This window comes from Furipterus horrens, unplaced genomic scaffold (genome assembly GCF_987537825.1).
Source record: "Furipterus horrens unplaced genomic scaffold, mFurHor1.1.pri manual_scaffold_9, whole genome shotgun sequence".
Lineage (NCBI taxonomy): Eukaryota > Metazoa > Chordata > Mammalia > Chiroptera > Furipteridae > Furipterus > Furipterus horrens.
Genome location: NW_028327179.1, coordinates 47424228 through 47449594, shown reverse-complemented (window position 1 = coordinate 47449594; position 25367 = coordinate 47424228). Strand labels below are relative to the sequence as shown.

At 34.6% G+C, this 25367-nt stretch overlaps 1 protein-coding gene across 1 annotated transcript in view; it reads right to left on the bottom strand.

Annotated features, from left to right (window-relative positions):
- MAGI2 (membrane associated guanylate kinase, WW and PDZ domain containing 2) overlaps nucleotides 1-25367 on the bottom strand; it is a 1613703-nt gene that overhangs the window by 523401 nt on the left and 1064935 nt on the right. The window contains exons 5-6 of the mRNA XM_090287299.1: nucleotides 15063-15273; nucleotides 2819-2898 (exon numbers count right to left, since the gene is read on the bottom strand). Coding sequence (XP_090143425.1) covers nucleotides 2819-2898; nucleotides 15063-15273 — 291 coding nt within the window. The remainder of the gene's footprint in view (nucleotides 1-2818; nucleotides 2899-15062; nucleotides 15274-25367) is intronic.

Sequence of the window (25367 nt, the reverse complement as noted above, 5' to 3'; positions counted from 1 at the left end):
ATATAAAAAGTGATCAGTTAAAGGGAATCAGGTACAGACCATCAAGATTCTGAAGAGGAAAGAACCCTGGCAAGATGAGAGAAGATTTTGCAGCAGATTTTGTTGATTCTGGGCTCTGGGAAGAATCCAGAGTTGGCCTATGAAGAAGACCATTGCTGGGGGTTAGGGAAACCACCACTGAACTTAGGAGACTTGAGGTATTGAGGCGACAAAACATAAACTTGAAGATCCCACACACATGGCCAATTATCCCACAATGACATTTGTCAAATTCTGAAGCTACAGGATCTGAAGGCAAAAAACTAAGCTAAAACCCCTGAAAAACACCACAATTTTTTTTTTGGCAGTCTTGCATTACTCAGAATAAAAACACTTTAAAAATAATTGGTGTTCAAGACCTGACACAGGGCAGCCTTCACATGAACACACTAAGCCAGAGTTTGTCCTGTGGACTAAATCCAGCCTGCCATTATTTTTTGTATGTCCCATAAACTAATAACAGTTTATACACTTTTAAATGGTTGAGAAAAAAAATAATAAAGAGAATGAATGGCCTGCAAAAGTTTAATATATTACTACCTGACTCTTCACAGGAACTAACTGCCAACCTGCAATAATTTTAACTTTTACTTAAAAACCTGAGTGGGTGAGCATAGACCCTGAGAACAGGAGCAAACCAGAGATAGATTGGGTGTTACCAAAACTCAACCCAACCTCATGTTGGATGTGCTCCATACTGAATTGAGGTGTACTTAGCACTTCCACTCCATCTCCCTAGCAGAAGAGGATAAATCTTTGCTGAAGGAAGGTGTTATCATCTTGAGCCTCTACAAAATTTTAATAGACATTTTACACACATTCCAGCATTCAGAAAATTACTCCACTAACTTTGTTTGATCTAGCTGAACTTTGATATTTATTTTAAAAAGCCTGACTTAACTAGCAGGCTCAACATTAATCCATAAACAGCCAATATTTTAAACAAGCAATTATAATCTATGTTATTTTTAAAAAAGTAAAACAGAAGTAACAGTATTACCTAAAATAACTTCTGTTGGCAAGGAAACTTAAAATATATGTTTGGAATACTAGCGTTCTAACTAACTAGATGTTAATTTCCATTGTAAAACATTCTAATAATAAATGGAAAAAATACATGAATTATTTATTTTGTACAAAATGAAAACAAATAGTAACCGACCAGTTATAAATTATTCTAAATTATAAGACTGTATTCTAGGACTTGTTTCTCAATGACATGAGATTCACAAATATTCATCATATTTTAGGCATCTACCATCCTGAGAAGATAGACAAGTGCAGATATAGGAAAAACTGATGACACTGAAATATTGTAATTATGCAATATGTTATGTCTACATCTTTTCCAGGATTTTATAAGTTGACTTTAATAGGCTTTTATAATGAAAAGAACAATTCAAAGGAACAAGACAGTTGAGAAGTTCAGTATGTCACAGAACTGCAAAATCATTAAATTTATTTTAATTAGTATATAGTAAGGTTGTACATCTGTGGCACAAGTAAATTGTAACTCCCAGATATAATAAATGAGGTCATTAATTTATAACCTATCACAATTTGTAATACGTCTTAATATTGTCAGAGATGAACCTAAATGTGCTCAAAAGTCCAGGCCACATAATAACTTTATAGAATTCAAACACATACAGTTGTACTATTATATGGAAAGCACAGACATACAGCTATGAATATAAAACTTATATAGAGATAGCATTTAAAAACTAGATTTATGTACATATAAATTATCTACTCCCATTTTAAAAATTGAACTCAATAGTATAAGTAGTTTGTGAACAGTTCCCTGATAACACAGGAATAAATAATATTTTCCAGATACTATTTGAGAAAGCAAGAATTGCTGTTAAAACAAAAGCATTTATGGAATTAAAGACTTTTTTAAAAAACTTAATTTTTAAAACTTTTAAAAAAGTTTAAGTACCCCTCGTCACTTTTTTAACTTTTAAGAATTCTTCAAGGATAGATACCTCTGAGTAAGGCTCTAATAATTTGATCAGATAAAGGTTGTGAATATAGTCAAATAATAAATCATTAAGAGAGTATGTTATTTATAATTTTAGATAAGTTATAAATACTCTTTTAACCTTAAACTCCACATTTAAAAAAATTATAAGTATCTTCAGTAACAGGCTTCATATGTATAATTTCCTAATTTGAATTCAAGGTTTATATTCATCTAATCCTCAACATTGTTTTAAAAAATTCTTCACATTCATTAAAACAGTTGACTTTTAAGCAGATTAATGGAAACTGGAAAATACTAAGGAAAACCCAGCACATTCATGAAATTATCTTACTTAAATGCCTGATTAAAGTAAAGTAGCTATTTTGTAGATCTTCATATCACCAATTCCTTAATAACTACCAGAATACTATCAAAAATCAAATATTATTTAGTTTCACACTACTCTTTTGCTACATATCATAATCAATTCCAATGAAAAGATTAGAGTACTCAGACAGACATTGCAAACAAAAAGCCCTTAGTAGGTGACGGAATGTCAAGGCCAGGAGTCAAACAGAACCAACAGAGACGACAGCGATGTGAAATCCCACACAGCCTCCTCAGAGAGAAAAAGGAAAACCACATGGCAATGCTGAAATGCCGAATTATTCTCTCTCCTCTCTGACCATTTAATATTACATCTTTAAAACTGTTTCAACTAGATTATTGCTTCTTTAGGCAAGACCCTCTTGTAAAAAACACAAACATTCTCGAAGTGCAATGCTGAAACACCATAAAAACTTAATAACCTACCATTTTCTTTGCACTCTTCTGGAGGTTTAGCCTTTTTCGCAAGTCGTGGATCCAGCCATGATGTTGTCTTTGTGTTATGGCTGAAAAGAAAAGAGATCACTCTGAAAAGACACATACTGAAAGGAATCAAGTTTATTCCCTAAGAAAAAGGGGGGTTAGTCCAACAAAATTGCAATCGATACACTTAATTTGCTTACTGGTTCTAAGTAGCCCTGAAGGAGGTGTAAGAGTAATTGTGCAAGGCAGCTGTAAATTTGGCAACCTCAGCTCCCTGTCCTCAAAGCAGCTATTTTTATTGAAATCAACTAGAATGTTGCCAAGTTAACCTCATTGAAAATGCAGAACTCATCCAGAGCAAAAGGAATTTATTACAAATACAGGATTCTCCAGTTGGAAGAGCACAGTTCACAGGCTCTGATACTGTTTCCTGAGTTTTGCAAAAAAGAATTATTTCCATTGTAAACGTGCCCTTTCCATAAATAGTTGTTTTGTTACTCTTTAACTACAGAGCTGGCAGAGGCTGTACAAAAGTGATGTAAATTATATCATGTTCTTGGGAGTCCTACATTTTCTCAAAAAGTGATTAATAATAGCAATTTTATTAACTCACATTTAGCTATCTTCCAGATAAATATTTCAGTCTAGCTAGGGTAGTAGGGGTAAACATGTCTGTAATCTAATATTTCTGAAATAGAATTTCTGAGATTTAATACAAATTTTAATGACTTTTTTATTCCTAAAAATGTTTTCTAGAATATCTTTTACTAGAAATTTTAAAAGCAAAGGGAGATGTTTTTAGAGCAGTTTTGTTTTTCCAGAGAGGTACTAGACTCACCTATTTTAGAATCACCTCATGGGCTTATTAACATTGCATAATCTGGGTTGTTACAGAACTACTAAATCAGAATCTTTGGGGACAGGTCTATAAAATCTCCATTATTGGCAAGGTGATTCTTATGCACATTACAATTTTAGTACTACTCAGTGGCTCATAACTGCTCATTGAAGTTAAAAATCTTTACTGTGTATAGTTGTCTCAAGTGGTCTCATCTACCAATGGACAAATTATCAAGGATATGACATTTGTGAGCGCTTTGGAAAGAGAACAAGCAAAGTCACAGGTGTGGGGAAGTGTCAGGTTTATGTAAGGAAGAGTCAGAAAGCCAATGAATAGAAATGAAAAGAAAGAGTAGAAAAAAATAGGTTGGAAACATAAATTAAAGCTAGATAATAGGGATATTTGCACAAACTTTTAAGAAAGTCAAAATGGTAACGATGATATCAATTTCACATGCATTTTCTCTTTCTTCAATGAAATATAACTGTTTTATCTTATTAGAGCCACAAGTATTAGCTAGATATTCTGATGAGTCAATCTGCTGTGAAAGCAAAGGTCAGAAAAGTATCTCAGGCAAATATTTAACATCAAACTTCTAGAGACTAAATTCCCTAATGAAGGAAATTTCAAGGCAGGAAGGAGGAAAGATGAAGGCAAGATGGGTAGTGGGGAAGCAATTCCAAGATGTTAAAGCACCCTTTAAATGACAGTTTTCTGTATGATCATCCTGTCTCTGCCTGAGTGTACAGCCATCTCAGATTGGAGAACTGAGGCATTAAGGTCCTTGGGTCATGAAGTCTCTACTCCTAAAGATTCCCTTTAGTTTCTGACTTTTGTGTGTGATAAAGAGAAAACTATTCCCATTACTTAGGAACTAACTCCTCAATGATTAATGCCTCTGAAGAGGGTTCAAATAATTTGATCAGATAAAGACTGTGAACTTGGTCAAATTATAAAACATCAAGAGAGTATGCCAAGTTTAATTTTTTCCTAAAATTTGACCTTTGTAAAGTCTGATTGGTGCTTCATTATCAAGTTTCAGAAGGATGTGAAGTATTATGGACACTTTGAATTCATTCTAGTATTCCTTTGTAGTCATGTCAACATCATCTAGTTTCTTCCTCTGAACTGAATGGAGGTTATGACTATCCTGAGTATGAGGATAGTCCTCATTTTGAAAAAAAAAAAGGCACTTTAAAAAATGTTCTTTATAGACATGCCTCAGTTCAAAGTGTGTCTTTGTGCATATTTTGATGTCTATATATCTGTGTGCATAAAGAAATGTTGGGAAGCGGGCAGGAAAAGACATTTCCCTTCTTTTTATGCATATCTTCTTTCAAATCCTTCCTCCATTTTAGAGAAATGTCATCTCTAAATCTCTAAGGCATGTTCACAAAAGCAAACATGTCTATGGATTAATAATAAGGGGACATTACTAAGCCACTGCAGGGAGTCAAATTACCATTTCTATATCATAACACCATGAGTCTCACATACTGATTAATATAGAAGAGAACTGTGAATTTCCTACCTTTCTTGAGTTTATATAAAGCATTTTATTATAGGATGATTTTTGTAGGTTGAACTAGCATTAATGGTATGTCACTTTAATACATTTTGACAGACTAAGTCTCTTAGAGTTAACAGCATTTTTAGCTGATACTCTGAAATGATTCTGAAAGAAATGTGGGCCGTAGTTATTTCCAGTAATTGTCTTAAACATCACATGAAGATACAGTACAGTATTTTTCAATAGGGGCTCTCACCAGCCTTGTAATTTACAGGCTTCTTCAATGTGCCTTACAATGGCGATATTTTTAATGCATTTGGGAGACAACAGACCAAGTGGCTTCTCAACTTCCTTTAAATTATATATTTTTAATGCCAACAATTCTATTTGAAAGTTAGATTAAAGATTGTGCATAAAGCTATGTACAAAAATGAGACTATTGAGGGATTTTTCATAATCTGAATACTGCCTTTTTTCAGATTTGAGGATGTGATTTTTTTTCATTTTTATTGCTTGAATAGTCAGAAGCAGGACAACAGTTGTTTCTTTCTTTCTTTTCTTCTTCCTTTCTGTCTCTCTTGCTCTCTCTCTCTCTCTCTGTTGTTTTTTTTTTTTTTTTTTTTTTTTTGGTATCTACCCAAATTGTGCAGGACACAAATGGCAGAAAGGTAAGATATGTAATAAACAGTTATATTTCAGTACTAGTTTCTTTAATAGACATACATGCACATATATCTGCTGCATTTGCAAAGAAACCTTTATTTTTCTATCTGGGAAATGGAACAAATATTTTCTAGAAATTTAGAATCAAAATAATATACTACTATACATTTCTGTGGATAAAGTTAATGTGATGATCATGAAAAGTGAGAGATCAAGTAAACTAAAGCTGGTAGCTTTAACATTTTATCAATGTCATACTAAAATATCCTGATGAAAGCCTTTAAAATGGTTTATGCAAACTCTTCCCTAAAGTTAAAGTCTATTCTGAGTTGATCTGAAGGACTGGAACAAATAAGAAGTAAAATGTTGTTCAACTCAGAAATTCTAGTTTAAATTCATATCAGAATGTCCCTGCAGACATGTGATAGGCTGACTTACAATGAATCAGAAATTTGTGTATATTTTGTAAGTTTAACCTTTTCCAAACAGTCAAAAGAAGTAGGTTAAATTATAACAACTTCTGAGGAAACATTTAGTAACAGAGAAAATGCTTCACTTCAACAGCAAAAGCTGCTGACATTATGGTATAGCATTGCAAAAGTATTCTCAATATCTTATGAATGTCCTGATTGTCTACTTTGTCAGGGACTGCACTAGAACTTATACACACATCACCTTGTTGTGATTGTGGCTAAATATTTTTAACTCCATTTTACAGACAGAGAAACAAAGGTTGAGAGAAGGTAGGCAATGTGCCCAAGGTCACACAGGTAGTGTGTGAACGTGAAAGAGCTAGCAAAGGGAACAAAAAAATCTGCCATCCTGAAGCTGTCCTTTTGAGACATTGATTTTAAACTGTTTATTCAGAAACAAGACTCAGAGGGTACTTCTGACTCGCTCCCCTTTCCTGCCCAAAAGATTCAGACAGAGAAACCTGCTCAGAGAAGAGTTTAGGATGTCTCCTTAACCTAATTTGAATCAAGTATGCTAAACAAGAGGGCTTCAGGCAGGTGCCTGTTAGCAAGATACAGCCTGTGTTCCCTCCTACTGTTTCTGAGGTACCTAAAAGACCCTGCTTGCCACATATATTCCCCTCTTCCTCAACTGCCTCAAAATCACCCTTCTCACTTCTGAAATCCAAAGTCCTGGTCTCCCCTTCACCTCTGTCCGAAATGTCTTATATACGCAATGTTGTCTCACTGTCTTTGAAACTTTCATGCCTATCTGAATTCCCCATTAATCTGTCTGTGTTTATTTGATTATTAGTTTAGCCAGAAGAACTCAGAAGGTGGGAGGAAAATTATTAATATTTTTTTTAGTCTTCACATTAGCATTAAACCCAGATATATGTCATTTCCAAGTCCAAAGTCTTTGTATGATCTGGAACCAGGGGCATGATTTTTATACTGAAGTGCTTTATTTCACAACTTCAAAGGATAATCAAAGATCTCTTTCCCAGTTCTTTGGCCATTGGTTTAGAAACAAAGACCATTATGTCCTATTTAAGGATAGTAATCACTAAATGAAATTCCTTTGTGTTAAATGCCCTCTACTTAGTAGGTTGTATTGAATTGCACATGTATAGAGTTGAAAGGGAGAACATTGTAATTGAGAAAGCATAGATAATATTGAGACTGGTGAAAATGAGTTCTTTTGCGGCTCTGAGTAAAAGAAATTTCAAAGGACACATGCATGAAAAAGTTTAAACCTAGTGCCAATATTTTATATGGGTTAGGGAAATAATACTCCCTCAGGGACCTAGAGGGTGGGCAGTCTCTAGTAGCAACTGTCCAGAAGCTTCTGTTAATCCACCATATATTTTCTTGGTTCTTAGTAATTATCAAGGTGCCATTCAAACCATCCAACCCAACTTTCTGATTCTTCACGTGCTTGAATTGGGCTCTCCCCCTGACTTACTGGCATTCTGTGCTTTCTGTTCAATCCAATTACCTTTCCAGTTTTTCCCAGGCTAGGCCCTGCCCCTTTATGTCACCATTGTGGCTCTTACTGCATGTGTCCAAAAGTAGAAACACCTCCCTGTGCCATCTTGACTTCTATTGTGCATGTCAAAAAGTTCTGTTACCTCATCTGGTTTCTACTGCACATGCGCCCAGCAGAAAAAATGTTCCCTCCTCTTCCTTCCAATAATCTGGTACTGGGCTGGTAGCAGCCCTGGGAAGATTTCCTGTACCCTTCCAAGATTAAATCTCCTCAGCAGTAGTATCCTGGAGAGTGTGATGAGTCTATAAATGTTATAGCCTCCTACTAAGCTTAATGAATTGTTGTCCTAATATCTGACTCAGTTTCCTAGTTTATTAAGATTAATATTTGTTTACCTTTGCCCCTTCCTTATTAATAACTAGCTAACTACCTATACTAACAATATCATTGGAAACATTTTTATCCTTATAAATTTAAATTCTCTCTTCAGATCACACTCAAGTCAAATTTTATTCATTCAAATATGAGTCTTTTTCAGAATAAAGTCTAAAAAGTCCTGATTTATATAGTCTATATATAAATATTAGGCCTTAGAAGCTATACTAAAAAATGAAGTTAATAAAAATGCTATAAAATGGGTCAAGAACTTATTAGGACTAAAATTAAAATTTTCATATAGGTCCTGCCATATTCTATATACCATTCCATTTTTCTACCCATTTACTCTATGTTTTTCCAGTCAGGGTACATATCAGTTACTTAGGTGAATCCTCAAGGTTGACCCAATTCAAACCTAATTTTGAGATATATCTCCTTTCCTTATTCTTTTCTGTATATTTCCTTTTGCTGTCTTCTTTTCTACCTTTATGCTGCTACTCATATCAAAGCAATATTTTCACTACTACACAAATATTGAATGATATGTCAACAACTGCAATTTTATTAGTGTAATAAGAAACTTTTACCATTAAATATACTCCTTTCTTTTGCTCCATATTCCCTAAAAGAGAGTAACAGACTTAACACAATGACAAATACATTGAATTTTAAAAGCCCTCCTAAAAAGCCAATTCTAAATCTCAATCTTTAATTGAAAGATAAACTATATCTTCATCCTGGGAAATACTGTGCCAGAAGGATAGTAAGAGATAGAAGTCAATGACATTTGACTACATGAAGCATAAACTTCTGAACAAGATAAACAAGATCCAGGTAAATATTTTAGAATACATTGAGCAATTCAAGATGTGTGTCACTGTTAAAGTTACAACAGTAGTGCTGTCAGTGGAGACCATGTTCCTTTACGGGATCATGAGGAAAGCATCCCATGGACCCACACACGAGAGATTGTCATGTGGCAAGATTTATTTCAGTGGAAATAGAAGGTTGTCCCTGGGATTCTAATGTGCCATTTCTGTCCCTCCCGCCATAGAAATTTTTGACTTCATTAAGGCCAAAACAAAGGCCAGTGTCCAGAGTTTTGTTTCATATCAAAACTTAGTCCTTTGGAGCCCACACAGTCTGCTTTGGGCCCCAGGTGGCCGTTAGACCCACATAGCTGTCACGGAGAGAACTTTCCAAGCTTTCATAAGCTTGCATTAGGATTACCTTCTAGCCAATCCATTCTTTCCCCAGGCTAGACTGATACCCTATATATATGGTCGCCAGTTTGACTTCTATTGTGCATGTAAAAAAGTTCTGTTATCTCATCTGCTTTCTACTGTGCGTGTGCCCAGCAGATGATTTTCCCCTCCTCCTCCCACTGACAATCCAGTAGTAGATTGGTAGAACCCCAGGAGAGGCTTTCCTCTTTGCCTGGAGGATTAAATATCCTTGGCAGCAGTCCCTTGGATGTGAATTAGTTTGTAAATGCTATAACTTCCAAGTAATCTTAATAGAATGCTATTCTAATATCTAATTCAGCTTCCCAGTTTATTATGATTAATGTTAATTCCCTATGCTCCCTTCCTTCATTAATATCTAGCTACCTATGCTAACAGTAGTGGTCATATAGGTTTAAGGACAACAATAATGCAGATGTTATTCACTACATTTTATGTAATTTAAAAAATAAACATTTATTTTTTAAAGTTTATAAATTGATTATATTTCAGACTTTAGTCAAAAAAAATCTTCAGGGTGATTATAACTTTTTCAGAAGACTTTCTCTTTCTACTATATCATCATTTCAAAAAGAAGACTAAAGGCAATGATTGACTATATCTAATTGATGACAAACAGCACGTGCTTTTTCATTCAAGATGCCGTGCTTTTATAGTTTTAGTGCTTTTTTCCCTTTATACATTGGTAATCCACATAAAAGGTTATTATCAATGACCTCTATAGTCATTATATGTTTCCTAAATAATATTCCTAAACTTCTGTTGACCATATAAATATTTGAATTTGCCTTCATATTATCTTTCATATATTCAGAAAACATTTTTAAAGGAGATTTTATTATAAATATTGTTTTGGCTATTGTGGGTGTGTATTGCATGATTTTTTGTCTAAAACACTATTTCTGTCTGGGGATCGCACCAGAATCTTGTGCAGTCACAAGAAAACAAATATGAAATAATATTAATATATCTGTTGTTTTTGTAATACAAATTAGAGAGCAAGTGTAAATCATCAGATTTTGTGATTGATAGAGATATAACAAACCTAGAGTGAGAAGGCATTATGCCATTGTTGCTTTTTATCAAAAAATCTGATTATACTTTTCTCTAAAATAAATTGCTTATTTTTTTTCTACTTAATAAATGAAAACTTAAAATTTGTTTAACATGGTAATGGGTAATTCACTTAAAACTTAAAGAGATACAAAAATAGTAATACAAGTAGAAACAGACTAATTATGTATCTTGTTTAGAATTTAAAAGGAAACTTAGCCCTGACAAAGATTTACAAAGCCATGTACTGCCATGACATTTTCATAGATGTAATTTTCAGTTTCAAAAGCCTACTTTTAAAAATCTATTATTTAAGATGGCATAGCATTCATTGCCATTCAGGAAGATGGTAGTAACAAATAGTTTTTTGTCATTGTTTTTGGCCAATGTAATAGCAGTCTCTTTTATGTCACTAACTAAACTGAGTCACAAACAAAGAAGTAATTTCATGGGATTCCCAAAGCATGTCAGTCCAGATTAACCTTGTGGCAGCTCTGCTTCGTGATAAATTTAGCCTCTTGGGTAGTAAATTTCTGGCCAAGAAATTTATAAAACAGATACTAATTATAATATAAAAGTTTACTTTTTAGTTCAGTCATTGCTTGTTTATATATTGGTGGTAGTATGGGATAATAGCAATGGCCTTGCAGGGTGAAAGAAATATAAGAACTTACTTGAAAATGTTAATTTGTCCAAAGGTGCCTCAGAATAAATGCTTACAGAGTAGTTATACTTTAACATATGTAAAGTAGGCACCACAACAAAATGGTTTAAGAGCAAGGACCTTGGAGGCAGACTATGTCCCAAGAAAGGTACTAATATTGTCAGAAATGTTGACTACTGTGTTTCCAGGGTTTAAAATGGTTCCTAGCACATAGCAGCATGTGCCTTATAAATATCTGTTAAATAAATGGAATCAAAGCAAATCAGCTTTGTCAATTCTTGGTTATATGACTAGGAACAAGTCACTTCTGTAAGCCTGCTTCTTAAAGTGAGAATTAAGTGAACATAATGTAAATACTTAACATATTAGCAATTATTGTTAAGGTAACCTGAACACAGTGTGAAAAAGGTAGGCACTCTATATATGGTATCTATAATAATATGCATTTGAATGTCTTTTGAAAATTGCTAAATATAAAACATTACTAATGCTTTAAAGTGTGTTTGGAAGAGTGCATTCATTCTCAAGTTAAAATTCTGTTATTTAAAAATATTTTCTGAAGTATGCACTTTTGCCCATTAAATGTCATTGTAAAGGATAAAAGGAACCTGCTTTTCTCATTCACCAAGGAAATAGCTTTGAAGAGCACAGGAAATGTTGGCCCATGTGTTCAGTATTGAGAATAACAACAAAAAAGTCCTCCTTTTGTAAATGTAGAACTTGTACAGTACTCAGAAATATAAACTATTTTGCAATACTGAGTCAATAGCTATTTTAGAATATTGCATAGAAGACAAAACAATGAAATTATTTGTTACCTTAAATTAATACCCAATATGTATTTTTAAAATACATATTTAACATTTCAGCACAGGTAGAGCTCCCCTCTTCTACTTAGAAATAAATTATGCTTACACTAATTTTAAACACACAATCCTTCTCTTTTGTTTCATTTTACATTTTACTATGATCTCCATTTCAGTAATTGTAATGAGGGAGTGTTACCTACAAGAGGAGACTTCCATTACTCTAAGAGTCACAATATTTGTACCAGAGGGAAGTTTTCACTGATATCAGCTCTCTTTACCTCACAAATCTAATTTTCCTTTTCTTCCATCTTCCCTTATGTCTGTTTGACTTTCCTTATAACTTCTCTACCTTTCTTGATCTTCTCTCTTTACCATGACTGCCTTGGGACTGCAAACTTTTATATTACAAATAGTACTTGTTTTGAAGTTTCTTGACCAAAAATTCTGGACACATGATAGCTTAGTCCCTAAGAAAGTCCTTATTGCCCCACGATGCTTCCTCTCCTGCTCTACCAGATTGTTTCAAGGAGATTTCAGAGTATAGCATTTATTCACATAAAATTCATTGTGCTATCAATAGCAAAGGTACACACAGGTCAAGGACAGTGGGTTGAAATGTTGATTTTTGTCAAATGTAGTTAGGAAGAGAAGGGGCATTCCAGAGCAAAGAATGAAAGCAGTCAGGAGAAAATGAGTGAAAACTGAGGGAAAAGTAAAGCAGAGTGAAACATAGGTGGAGAGAAAGGAAATGAAGGACCAGATGAATAAGACACTGATCCCTCCCTGCTCTGTGATACTTGAGTTCACCACACTGAGCTTTGAGGTTCAAAATAAACTTTTTGAAAGAAGCAAAGATGGAGCTCAAACTGGTTCAGGATGAAGGGTGGGATGGCAAATGCCTACATTCTGTGTAATAACCTTTTGAAGCAGACCATTTGCTCCTGCCTCCTATGTTGATTGCCTTCCCGTGACACTCACTTCAGCCCTACCTCCAGGCGTCTGCATTCTCCTCTGAATGAGACTCCCTATAACATTTCTCTTTCTTTTGTCTTAATTCTTCAACTCAACCTACCTCTGCTCCTAATACTGTTTTCCCTGCAGTAACGCAAAGATGATAAGTAAACAAAACCCTCTGCTTGTCTTTCAAAAACACCACTGATCTAGCAAAATGAAAACTAAGCAATAATGTCACAAGATTCACCAACTAACACCTATTTCCCTAGTAAGGTTAGGGAGCTTCCCATTATTTCTAAAACACACGAGGACTGGGTCTTTGTAATAACAGTTCTTATATATGAAATGCTCTATTTACATATTACCAAGTTTCCAGTCTATGTTATTGCACCTTATCTATGATGCCTCCTCTTACTGCTTACATCTATGCTAAGTATATCTTTCTCTGAATAGTATCTCAAAATTCAGAAAGTGTTTACTAATAATTTATAACTATTTCTTTCCCTTCGCAAACTTGACAATAAATTTGAGTACAGAAACTAAATTTTTTGAGTCTTTGAATTCTGACACTAGGTGACTGACTAGCATATTAACAGAATAATGTTGGTAGATTCTCCCAAGTCCTGATAAAGTCTCATCATTTACTATATACCATTAACACAAATTCTGTCTTCCAAAGTCCCTTTGTCCACAATCCCCAAACCTGACACTATTAAAGGAAAATAAAAGTTTATTTATAATCTGAAAGAAAGAAGGTTTTATAACTGTATTACTGGAAACATTGTAAGAAAACAATTCTTTCATTGACTTGTTATGTTGGTTTTTAAACATTATTTCCACATAGCCTTACTGCTCCTGTATTATGTTAAAAATGTATATATTATCACCCTCCTTGTTCTAAACATCAATTTTTCTGAACATAAATGTGTGACCTCACATCTAGGGTTTTTATTTTGACATCTGGTCTACAATGGTTCCATTCTGTGATTTTCAATAACAAAATTATGTTTTTAAATATAAATACTTCTGTGCATTGAAAACATTCTATATTAATTGATACAAGGTGTCTTTGGGTTACTGATTATAGCAAAAACATAAGAGATTCTTAATTTTTAAAAATCCATAAGTTTTGTCAAAAGGTGAATGACAGTAATTCATTTTCCACAAAACACTGCAGTTCTCATCATATTGGATTCAAGCAGAGTGATAAGTAATTACCTGATTATGTATTCCCTTGGCCACATGTATTAAAGTTTCCACCTTCATGTGAGAATTAAATATTGGCATGTGGTAACATTTCAATTTCACAAAAGAGTCTGCCTATGGAGATCTAAGTCATAAATCATTCCAAGTTGGGAAAAGGAATCCAGTTTTAATATTTTTCTTGAATAATCAGAGTTTAGATATTTTATTTTTATTTGTTCATTTATAAGATTTGTTTTTATTCTTTCTAATGAACATTGTTATTATGTACATCAACATTTTAATTTTGTGCTATGATCTTCAATTTCATAGTTCATTTTTAAAAAGTGGTTCTACTTCTAGGAGATAAAACAAAAGTTAGACAGTTCTATAAAAAAACATTGAAATTTTCAAATTGGAAAAAATGTCCCAAAGAAAATAAAACATTTAGGTTGAGTAAGTATCACCAGGGAGTCCAGGATTAGCATTTTAGTTTCCTTGGCAAATCATAAAAATGGTAAGCAAGAAATACAATGGAATTTAAAAAATAAGTATGATGAACTACACAAAAGTACATAATTCTAGTGATACATGACTTCAGGATCAAATGCTTACGTTATTTTCTTTTGTGACCAGCAAGCATTTTGCTGTAAATAGGTTCGTCCTATTAAATTACTGAACATCATGGTAGACGTTTCAGCAATTTGACTCAATATGGGGTTATCTCATTTGGACAATATGGATGTCTTGGAAGAATAGAGTAAGCATTTCCCTATAACTGTAACAAAATTTACAGTGACGTTGTTTAATATATCCTTTGATTTATATGGGTAATTTAGGATTCTTAACTCTATTAAGGAACTATCCCATTATCTTCTAACAAAGAAAGAAACTAATGCCAGAAGGAATAAAATTCATTATTTTATTTTTACCACATTTCCATTTGCTACATCATTTATATACTGCTATGATCTTTATGACAATGTTCAAAGAAATGTGTGAACTCACTCAATGAAGTAGACTTCACCCTTCTCTGTATAGGCCATTTCCCAATTATCAGGCAATGGGTCTGATTCCTCATTCTCTTCAGATTTAGTTGGTTTTGCATCATCCATCTGCTCCTTCAGCTCCTCAGGCTGACTGTACACTGGTGCAGGATAAGGCTGGGAGGGTGTCTCCCCTGAGGCACCTGCACTCTTGTCTTCGTGTTCACTGGATTCTACAAGAGAAAAATGACATGTTTGTCACTCTAGCCATAGAAACTTCTACATGATTGTGGAATATGCTGCATCAGAGAATAAGCTCTGTGAAGGCTAACAGAAAAAGTATAATTGCAAACAGCTCTGAAAATTATCACAGCCTATTTGAGTTCACCTTTCGCACATTATTCCTGTCTATCCTTCAACTATTTGTTGTTGATTACTAGATTGGAGGACCATCATTTCACAACACAAATGTGATAGGCAAAATAATGAGCCTCTAAGAATGTTCATGTCCTATTCCCTGGATCATGTGAATGTTACTTTACATGGCAAAGGAGGATGAGCAGATCTGATTAAATTAAGGTTTTAGTTTGACATTGGGAGAGTAGTTATTCAGGTGGGCTCAATGTAATCACAAGGCATTTTTTTTATAAGAGTAAGGCAGAAGAGGTTTAGGGAGAGATTTGACTACTAAAGAATAACCAAACAGTGTACTGTTGCAGGCTTTGGATATAGAAGAATGGGGCCAACTACAAGTCAAGAGATGTGGGTGCTCTCACAAGCTGGCAAGACAAGGAAATGGATTCTCCACAAGAGCCTCAAGAAAGGAATGCAGTTGTGCTCACCCCTTGATTTTAGCCCATTAAGACCCATGTCAGACCTCTAATCTATAGAACTATAAGATGATAAATATGCATTGTTCCAAGCCATTAACTTTGTGGTAATTTATTACAACAATAGGAAACTGATATAAGAGAGGAAAAACTAAAATATATACATTACTTAAGAGAAATAATAGCAGGGTTGAAGGACAGACCCAAGAGTTCCAACATGTAAACAGTACACACTCCAGAATGAACGCATTGGGAAAAAAATAATAACTCAATTAAAAAATGGAAGAAAATTTAGCTAAAATGAAGGATCACTTCCGTTTGCAGGTTGAAATGGTTCACTGAATCTGAGGAAAGATTACTGAAACACAGAGCCCCCTAAACATACATAGTTGAAATTTCAAAACTCTACTATTAAAATAAAGCAGCTGTAGCAGCTTCTACACTGAAGAAACATAATTACCTACAAAGAAAAGAGAAACACAAGAGTGTTAGACCTTTCATCTGTGATATACTAAGCTCAAAGATAATAATGTAACATCTGTAGTAACACTAGAAAAAAAATACAGCAACCCAATAACTTAACTGCCAAAATATTATTCATCTATCTAAGCAAATGAAAATCACTTTTATTCTTTTTATTTTTAAATTTTATTTATTGATTTTAGAGCAAGGAAGGGAGAAAGAGAGAGAGAGAGAGAGAGAGAGAGAGACAGAGACAGAGACAGAGACAGAGACAGAGAGACAGATACATAAACTTGTTGTTCCACTTATTTATTCATTCATTGGTTGCTTCTTACATATGTCTTGACCGAGGATTGAACCTACAACCTGGGCATATTGGGACTATGCTCCAACCAACTGAGCTACCCGGTACTCAGCTACAACAAGAATGTAACTTTTAAATATGCAAAAGCTCTGAATGCATACTACTTACATATTCTACATTAGGACAACATTTGAGGAATTATTCTAACCACATCATGATGATTGAATCAGAATAGAGATCTCAAACTAGGGTAAGAACTGGAGAAAATAAAAATTAAGAAGTAGATCCTACAAACAGAGTTAAATATACATAAAGGGTGATCACATTTCTGGAAATTTGTAATATGTGGTAAAACTGGATTTTTGAAAGAGAAGAAAAATATTATGTTAAAAACCAATTACCAGCATGGGTTTTAAACCTTATCTTGGGGAAGTTCAGGGTCTACAGGGTAGAGAAAAGACAGAGATATAAACTTTCTAAAGGGCTCAACAGGAGACACATCAGAGAATAGGTAGAGAATAATTATAAAGGCTATTTTTTCATGGGGATGGGCAAATATTTTGGTCAAGGTATAGATGTCATTGTACAAAGAGGATATTTCTGAAATATCCCCTCATGTATATTCTCTGAGCTACTCAGGTTTATTTCATTCCCATTTAGCTTTTCTGTCATTAAAGACAGATCATGAGTCTTATCTGTCAGGGAAGAGTATAGCAGGTGCCATCTAGGGAAAAAAAATCTTGGAGTTAATAAGAAGAAAGCTATAATGTAGAGAAAGTTCCTGCAAGGTAAGATGGTGGCTGGGAGAAAAGGTCAAAGAAGAATGTTTAGATTTAAGAAACTGCCTGTTTCATTCAGGGATTCAGGACCAATATCTCTAGTTATTAGTATGAGGAGTGATGAGGTGTGGTGGTGAGAAGAGGGAAACCACAGAGAAGTCAAGGGAGCCAAAAGCAGAGGGTGCCTGTGAACACCTTATGTTTAGAACTTTGGGAGGAATGTTTTCTACAGAGCAGCTTCAAATGTCCACTGGGATATCAGAGCAGAAGAAATGGTTGAGTGGAAACATTTGGCAAATACTATTCCCAGGACCTCCTTGTGGTGTGGATGTCATCCAGAAGTCCAAGTATGCTCCAGTGAGAAACTGGGAAAGTAGCTAAGAGGAGGGAACCAATTAGTCTGCAGTGAGGGCCACCATGGCTTCCTCACAGGAGAAGTGTGTGTGTGGGGGGCAACTTAACTCAGAAACTAAAAGGAGAGCACTACTGACATATAAGGTCAATGTGAAGATAAGACAGCCATCTTGGAAATATGAAATTCTGCAAACATTTGGGAACATGATCAATAGTCAGTAACATTAAAAGATATACATATACTTTGGTTCTATAATCCCACTTTGAGAATGTCTCCTCTAGAAATAAAGGTGGTGGTGAATAAAGATACCTATGTAATAATATTTATTACAGTATTGTTTGTAGTAGCAAAGCCATGAAAATGATTTGAATGCTTATCGATAAAAATGTGATTAAATAAATTGGGGTTATCATACCATGAAAAACTACATAGGGTAAAAACAATAAATTAGATCTATAAAATAATGAATTAGACCTGTATCTATTGACCTGGAAAATTATTACTATTCAAAGAGTGATCCAAGTTGCAGAGTAATATACATTTTTAAGACTTTTAGAAATAAGCAAACATCAGCTAGATATATTCATATAATTTTGTATTTAACAACATGAGCATGAAAACTAGATGGAGAAATAAGCAACAAATTGTCAACTTTGATTAATAAGTAAAGTAAATTTGAATGAGGATGGGAAGAGTTGTTTTACATATCTTCATATTCATTAGCTATTATTTTTACAACTTCAAAACTTAAAAAAGGAAATTAAAAATGAGTAAAGTAGAATATCATCTTATTCTCAATAAATTGCTTAGATCAATATTCTGTTTATGTATCAATCTCAGAAAGCAATATTAAAGTTATCTTTATGAAACAGAAAGCTCAAGAACACTTTATAACAGCGAGGAGGAAACACTTTATTGTGGACAAAGCTTCTTAACAGTCTAGCAAGATAAGGATATAAAATCTTTTGAAATTAATGACATGGATGTCACTGGTGACATTTGCTACCAGTTGTGGAGTAGCTATCGAGGAGTGGTGGGTGGGGAAGCCAGTTTGTAATATAATCTTTTACTACAAAGTGAGTAGTTTATGAAAAGAATATGTTCTTAGTAATGTAGTCTCCCACCTGACTCCTCATAGAGATTTTACTTTTGCAAATTGTGTAGGAAAGAATCAGCAAGAGAAGGTACAATTACTTTCTTTAAATAATTTTACCTGGACCTTGTCACAACATGTAGTTATGAATACATGAAACACACCATTCTCAGGTATTTCCAAGTGTCATGTTGCATTTGAAAGTTAAATGTAAGGTCATGCTCTGAACATATTCATTTATTGAATATTCACTTAATCAATGTTTGTTATGCACTCAATTAGGGTCAGGCACTGAGGACAGAAGATTGAACAAGAGAGGCACAATCCCTGCACTCATGGAACCCAAAATATGTCAAGATGTGTAGTCTTTAAAGTGTAATGAATGCTATCAATGGGAAAAATAAAATTTTATGCATGCATTTACTTGATCTCATTTAATGAGTTAAGAAAAGTATTTTTCACAATGTGCTATCAAATGTGAAACTTGAAAAAGGAGTCAACAGACTTCTTTCAGAAGAGAGTAAGGGCAAAAAAAAAAAAAAAAGGAGCAGATTATGCACAGTCTTAGAAGGCATACTGAGAATCTGGGACTGTATCCTGAGAGCAATGAGAAAGTGTTGATATGTTTTAATCAAGGTAATGACACAATTAGATTTTCACTTTGTACCAAGATCTTAACTATGAGCATTCTGAGCATTTGAGAGTGACAAGATTAGATATTTAATGACCAGTGAAGAGTTATTTTTATGCTCCAGACAAGAGATGATGGTGTCTTGAGCATGAAAAGTAGACCGATAAAATGTATAGAGTCTATATTTGGTATAATTTTCAAAAATACTTGACAGATAAGAAAAAAATGAGAATCACAGTAAACTCAGTTAGTAGGAAAGCTATTGACTGAGGTAGGAAATGTGCCCTGTGGAGAGTGGGGAGACTGGGCACAGCTTTGGGCACACTGCGATAGAGGTCCATGCCAGATTCACAATGGAGATGTTATATTAGAGAGTTCTTGGCTGGAGAGAATCAACTTGAAAGACAATAGCATATGACAAGCTTGTATTATAATATAAGCTATAGTAGGGAATAAAATTGCTGAGAGAGCCAGTGCAGCGAGTGGAAACAAGAATCCCTAGAGCATGTCTGAGGAGCTCTAATCTGTAGCAGTCATTGAAAGAATGATCAGGAATGAACAGCCAAGAAAGTAACAAGAAAAGCAGTTGGTCTTCATGCCATGGAACACAAGCAGAAGGCAATGAGGAGGAAACACTGTACTGTGGGGAAAGCTTCTAAACAGTCCAACAAGACAAAAACATAAAATCTACTGAACTTAATGACATGGAGGCCACTGGTGATATTAGCTATCACTTCTAGAGTAGTTATAGTGGAGTAGTGGGTGGGGAAGCCAGGTTGTCATAAGTTAAAGAATGAATGAAAAGGCCCTGTCCAGTGTGGCTTAGTTGGTTGGAGCATCATCCTGTAGACCTAAAAGCTGCATGTTCAATTCCCAGTGAGGGCACATAGCCAGGTTTGGGGTTTGATATCCAGCTGGGGTGTGTACAAGAAAGTAACCAAATGATGTTTTTCTCTCTTACATCAATGTTTTTCTATCATCTCCCTTCTTATCTCTCCAAAAGCAATGAAAAAATGCCCTCAAGTACGTATAAATAAAAAGAAAATAAATGAAAAGAATATATAGAATATCCTGACAGAGAATTCGTTCAAGAAGCTTAGCTATGAACAAATAAACTTTTTCTCTGACTATGTAATACTATTATATTTTCAAGAGAAATGTAAGGTAAGTCTTGAAAAAGAAAGTTGAGCCTTTGGAGATGTCTCATTATATTTATTGACATGCCAGACATATTCAGCCAAGTCCTCCCAGTTTATCTAACTCGTTTGTTTATTCATTCATTCCTTTATTCTAATTTATTTAATCAATTATTACATTATCAAACATGAATTGAATACCTATAATGTGCAAGACATTGGACAAGAGCTTAATGATGGAGAAAAAAAGAACATTTTATCAGGTTATCATGAATTGAAAAGGAAGTAGTAAGTGGCTCCTGCCTTTTCTCTTAACAAAAGAAGAGAAAAAAATAAGGTAAATGGAGAACCATGCATTTCCACATTTACTATTCATAAAGGCTAATCTGGGAATGTAGTTTATGGTGAGAATCAAGGGCTTGTGTTGAAACTCAAACCAATGTACTCACAGACAGCTATGAAGCAGGGCAGACATGCTATGCGGGGACAGAACCTCTTCAGGGAAGAGCAATATTACCTGACACTGCACATAGTCTCCCCCATTATTAATATCCCCCACCAGAATGATACGGCTTACAACCAATGAACCCACATTGACAAGTCATTGCCACTCAAATTCCTTAGTTTACATTAGGCTTTGTGATGCACGTTTTATGGGTTTGGACAAATGTATAACAAGTATCTAAAATAATATCACATAGAGTAGTTCATTGCCCTAAAAATCCTCTGTGCTCTGCCTATTCATCCCTCTCACCCCTCTAACTCTTGGCAAACACTGAGGTTTTCACTGTCTCCATACTTTTGTCTTTTCCAGAAAGTCATGTAATAAAGAGCCTTTTCAGATGGGCTTCTTTTACTTAGTAATATGCACTTAAGTTTACTTGATGTCTTTCAATGACTTTATAACTCATTCCTTTTTAGCACTGAATAATATTCCATTGTCTGGATGTACTACCAGAAAAGTTTGTTGGTAATAAAGGATGGGAAAGAACAGATTGTACATGCCTGCCAAAGGTGCATGTGTAGCCATTCTTGTCAGCACTCTCTCCTCTTATGAAGTTCAGCTTATAAATATGTGTGCCATGTGCCCTCATACAAGTTTCATATATGTCAGATCTGTGGTTCTGACTAAGGAGAAGGATCCAAGTAATCCATGCATGTGATTTTACTTTTATAGTGGTATGAAGCTACCCCCCCCCCTTTTTTTTTCTTAGAGGATTTATTTTGGAAAGCTCATCTTTGTAAATTCTTTCTCTATCTCTTGGACATGTATATAAATCTTTTAAGAAGCTAAATAAAGTTCTGGCTGGGTATCTAAATTGCTTGGAGCCTATTCTTTCTCTTTTTTAATTTAATTTTTATTGTATTTTTTCCATTACCATTTAGTCCCCTTGTAGCCCCCTCCCTCCAGCAATCACCTCACTGTTGTCCATGTCCATGAGTCCTTTTTCCTTTTTGCTCAACTTCTGAATTAGGAATTGGTCATGTAGAATTGTCATTTTTGACTTCCAAGAGAAATTTTTCAACTATGTTGAAACATAATTTTTCTGTATATATAAATGTAATTTTCCCTAAGATGCTTGGTGCTGAAGTGAACAGATTATCAAACACTGGCAATTTTTGAGCAATGTGTTTTTGCATGCTAGGTTGTTTATAGATTCTTTGCAAACCAGAGCAAAAATTATTTCTTCACTAATAACAGAAACAAAGTATATTTCAAGAGAAAGAGAACCTTTTCTAAAAGAGTGGTAATAGTGAAAAAAATTTTCCTTTAATCAGGACTTGTGAATTTCCTAGAAATTTTACAGAAACATTGAGAAACAAAGAGGCATTAATAATATACACAGTCTTATAAAGAGTAACCTATAAAAACACATTTTATGTTTACTTTTACTGTTCTGAAGAATTAAAAAATACAATTTCTTTCATCTTTCCTAACGTAGTGGTCTTGTTAGATTTAGCAAATGATTTTCTTCTTCCCATTAGAAATTCAGAAGAGCTTAAAGGTCCTTACAGAGTACAGGGACTGAAGAAGAGAGTTAAATGTATGCATTTTTGCATTTAGTTCAGTTCATATAAATTCTATAGCTGTGATCCAGTCTAAGGTTTTCATATTACAACAAGATATATAGCAGTCATTTCATTTGCTTACATGTTTATTGCCTTTTGGATGTAAATCTAAGGATAAATCAGAATGCCATGGTTTTAAATGTCCCTACCTGGTTTCATTAAAGAATAATCAGAAACCAAGATAAACCATTTCAAAATAAAAAAAACCAAAAACCAAAAAACAAAACCCAAAGTGCCTGTTTTATACCTTATCCATATTTTCATTTGACATAGTCAAGGCATATAGTTGATATTCAGCTTTCTATAATTGCCATCCTTCAAAATGAGAGAGAATAATGCTTTTAAGCTAGATAAGAAATTGTTGATTTTATTTCTTTGAGCAGTCATAACATTTAAATTTCTAAAATTTGTTTTAGTCCTTGAGAGAGCGCTGTGATTTTATACTTCTAATGACTATATAACACATTTTAATTAATCAATAAATTTTTCTTCAGTCTTTATATTATTTCTTTGGAAATGAACAAGGATTGAGAACATTTAAGGGTAAAAAAGATTGAGGAACATATTTGTAATTGATAAAAAAGAATTCAAATAATTTGAAATCAAAAGAAATTCTTTTTCTTTTTGTTTAGCAATTCTCAGATAGCAGCAAACATGCTCCACAAGAAACAGAACATAATTGCTAAGGCTGGTGTCAGACTACCTGGGTTTAAAATGTCCTTCACAGAGTGATACTGAGTAAGCTATTTAATCACTCTGTGCATTCCTTAATTTTCTTTACTGTATGATGGGGAATAATAACAGTACCTACCTATAAGAATTTGACATGACATGTATATAAATTGTTCAGAACAGTAAACTACTGAAACATAGTAGGTGTTTAGTAAATGTTATATATTATTATCAGTGAGTTCTACTACTTAGAACATGAAATACATTGCATAGTTAAATCAGTCAAGCAACATAAATGGTTTCTTTCTACACACAAAAGAGTGGTCTATTTTATATGATTTTTAGATATTAGGTATTAAAAAAATAATGTAATTGCTTAAAAAATACACACAAAGCTAACATTTTCTCTTTACTAGGTGTTTGCATAAATTGAGTTATTCCTCTTCAATTGACCCATGCTGTGGAGTTAAGTTATATAAAGAAAGAAAAATAATCCTTAGAAACCACATATTTTTCCAAGTTTTGTATTCTTTCCTATGGAGTTTTGATTTAATTTTTTTTTTAAATTTTATTTTTTGTTATTCAATTACAGTTGTCCCATTTTTCCCCCATTGCTCCCCCCTCCCAGCCCATCCCTTCTCCCAGTTTTGATTTAATTTTGCTGGGTGCCAGGAGCTGCTACTGAAATATAAACTTTGTACCACATATAAACTTGGCACCTTTGAGGGTGCTGATTTAAAGCAGAGTCAGAGATGAATCTCCCCAATTTTATATCCCCAGATCAACATTCACTTTCACTCTGTTTACAACAGATTGCCCAACACTTACACTTCATGGTGGCAGAGGTGGTGGGGCTTGAAGATCCCCCGCCCTGCTTCCTTGCAAATTTAGCACTATCATTAAAAAGTATGTTAGTTGTACTGATCCAAGGTCTTATTGTTTTGTGGGGGTGGAGGGGCGGCCGGGCTGTCAGCACATGTTGTTCACTTCACTGCTAGAAGCTGAAATTCTTAGAATTTGAACCATAGGCTCCTGTTAAATGAACAGCTCAGGGGTGATTCTTGAATAAGAGAAAAATATAATTGTAATTGCATTTTGATTATGGCCATACTATTGATTATATCCCATAATGAAAAGTGGGGGAAATTCTGTCTTCAGAAGAAAGCAGTTATGTCACGGCCACCTGCATTCTATATAGTGAGTTAGTTGAAAGTAGCCAAAATTGTAGCTTATTGCTCAAAGTTATCAGTTTTCCTTACTTTTCCTAAACCTTCTAAAATGAGAAGAGAAATTATAATATGCATGCTAAAATGTTCCCATATTGAATGATTAATGAATTTTTGCTCATTTTAAAAATAATTACTTCTGGGAGAAACAAGATGGCGGAAGAGTAAGTGGAAGCTACACTAACTTCCTCCCAGAACTAGTCTGGATTTACAACGTAATTTTGGAGAAATCATCTGGAATAACCAACCGAACACCAGCTGGAGAGAAGTCTTATAACCACGGAGAGACAGAAAAGGCCGCTACATCACAACGTGACCGGTAGGGAGTGCAGAGACGCGGAAGGCCTGGCTGGGCTCACACGGGTGGCAGCTGAAGGGGCTGAGAAACAGCTCAGCAGCCGGGGATTCCCCCTGAGAAGGGCAGTGTCTAAACCCCCAGCTGGGCTTCCCAGCCTACAGCAACAGCGTGGAAAGTAAAATAGTATCCAGCTGAGAAAAGCGAAAAGCCACAGGGTTTCTTGCTAGCCGGAGAGAAACAGCTGGAGAAAAAGAGCTCTTAAGCGGATCACATACAAAAATATTTTGGCCCCCACTTACCCTGGGCTCAAGCGGAGGAAAAGGCAGAGAGGACTGGAGATGCTTGGGGAGAGTTTGGCCTGGTGGCTTTGAGGGGAGAACTGGGGGAGCAGCCTACCAGGTCCCAGTGCTGACTCATCCCCAGTACTGCAGGCAGACCATTCCCGGCCAAGTGGCGTCAGCCTGAGGGGAA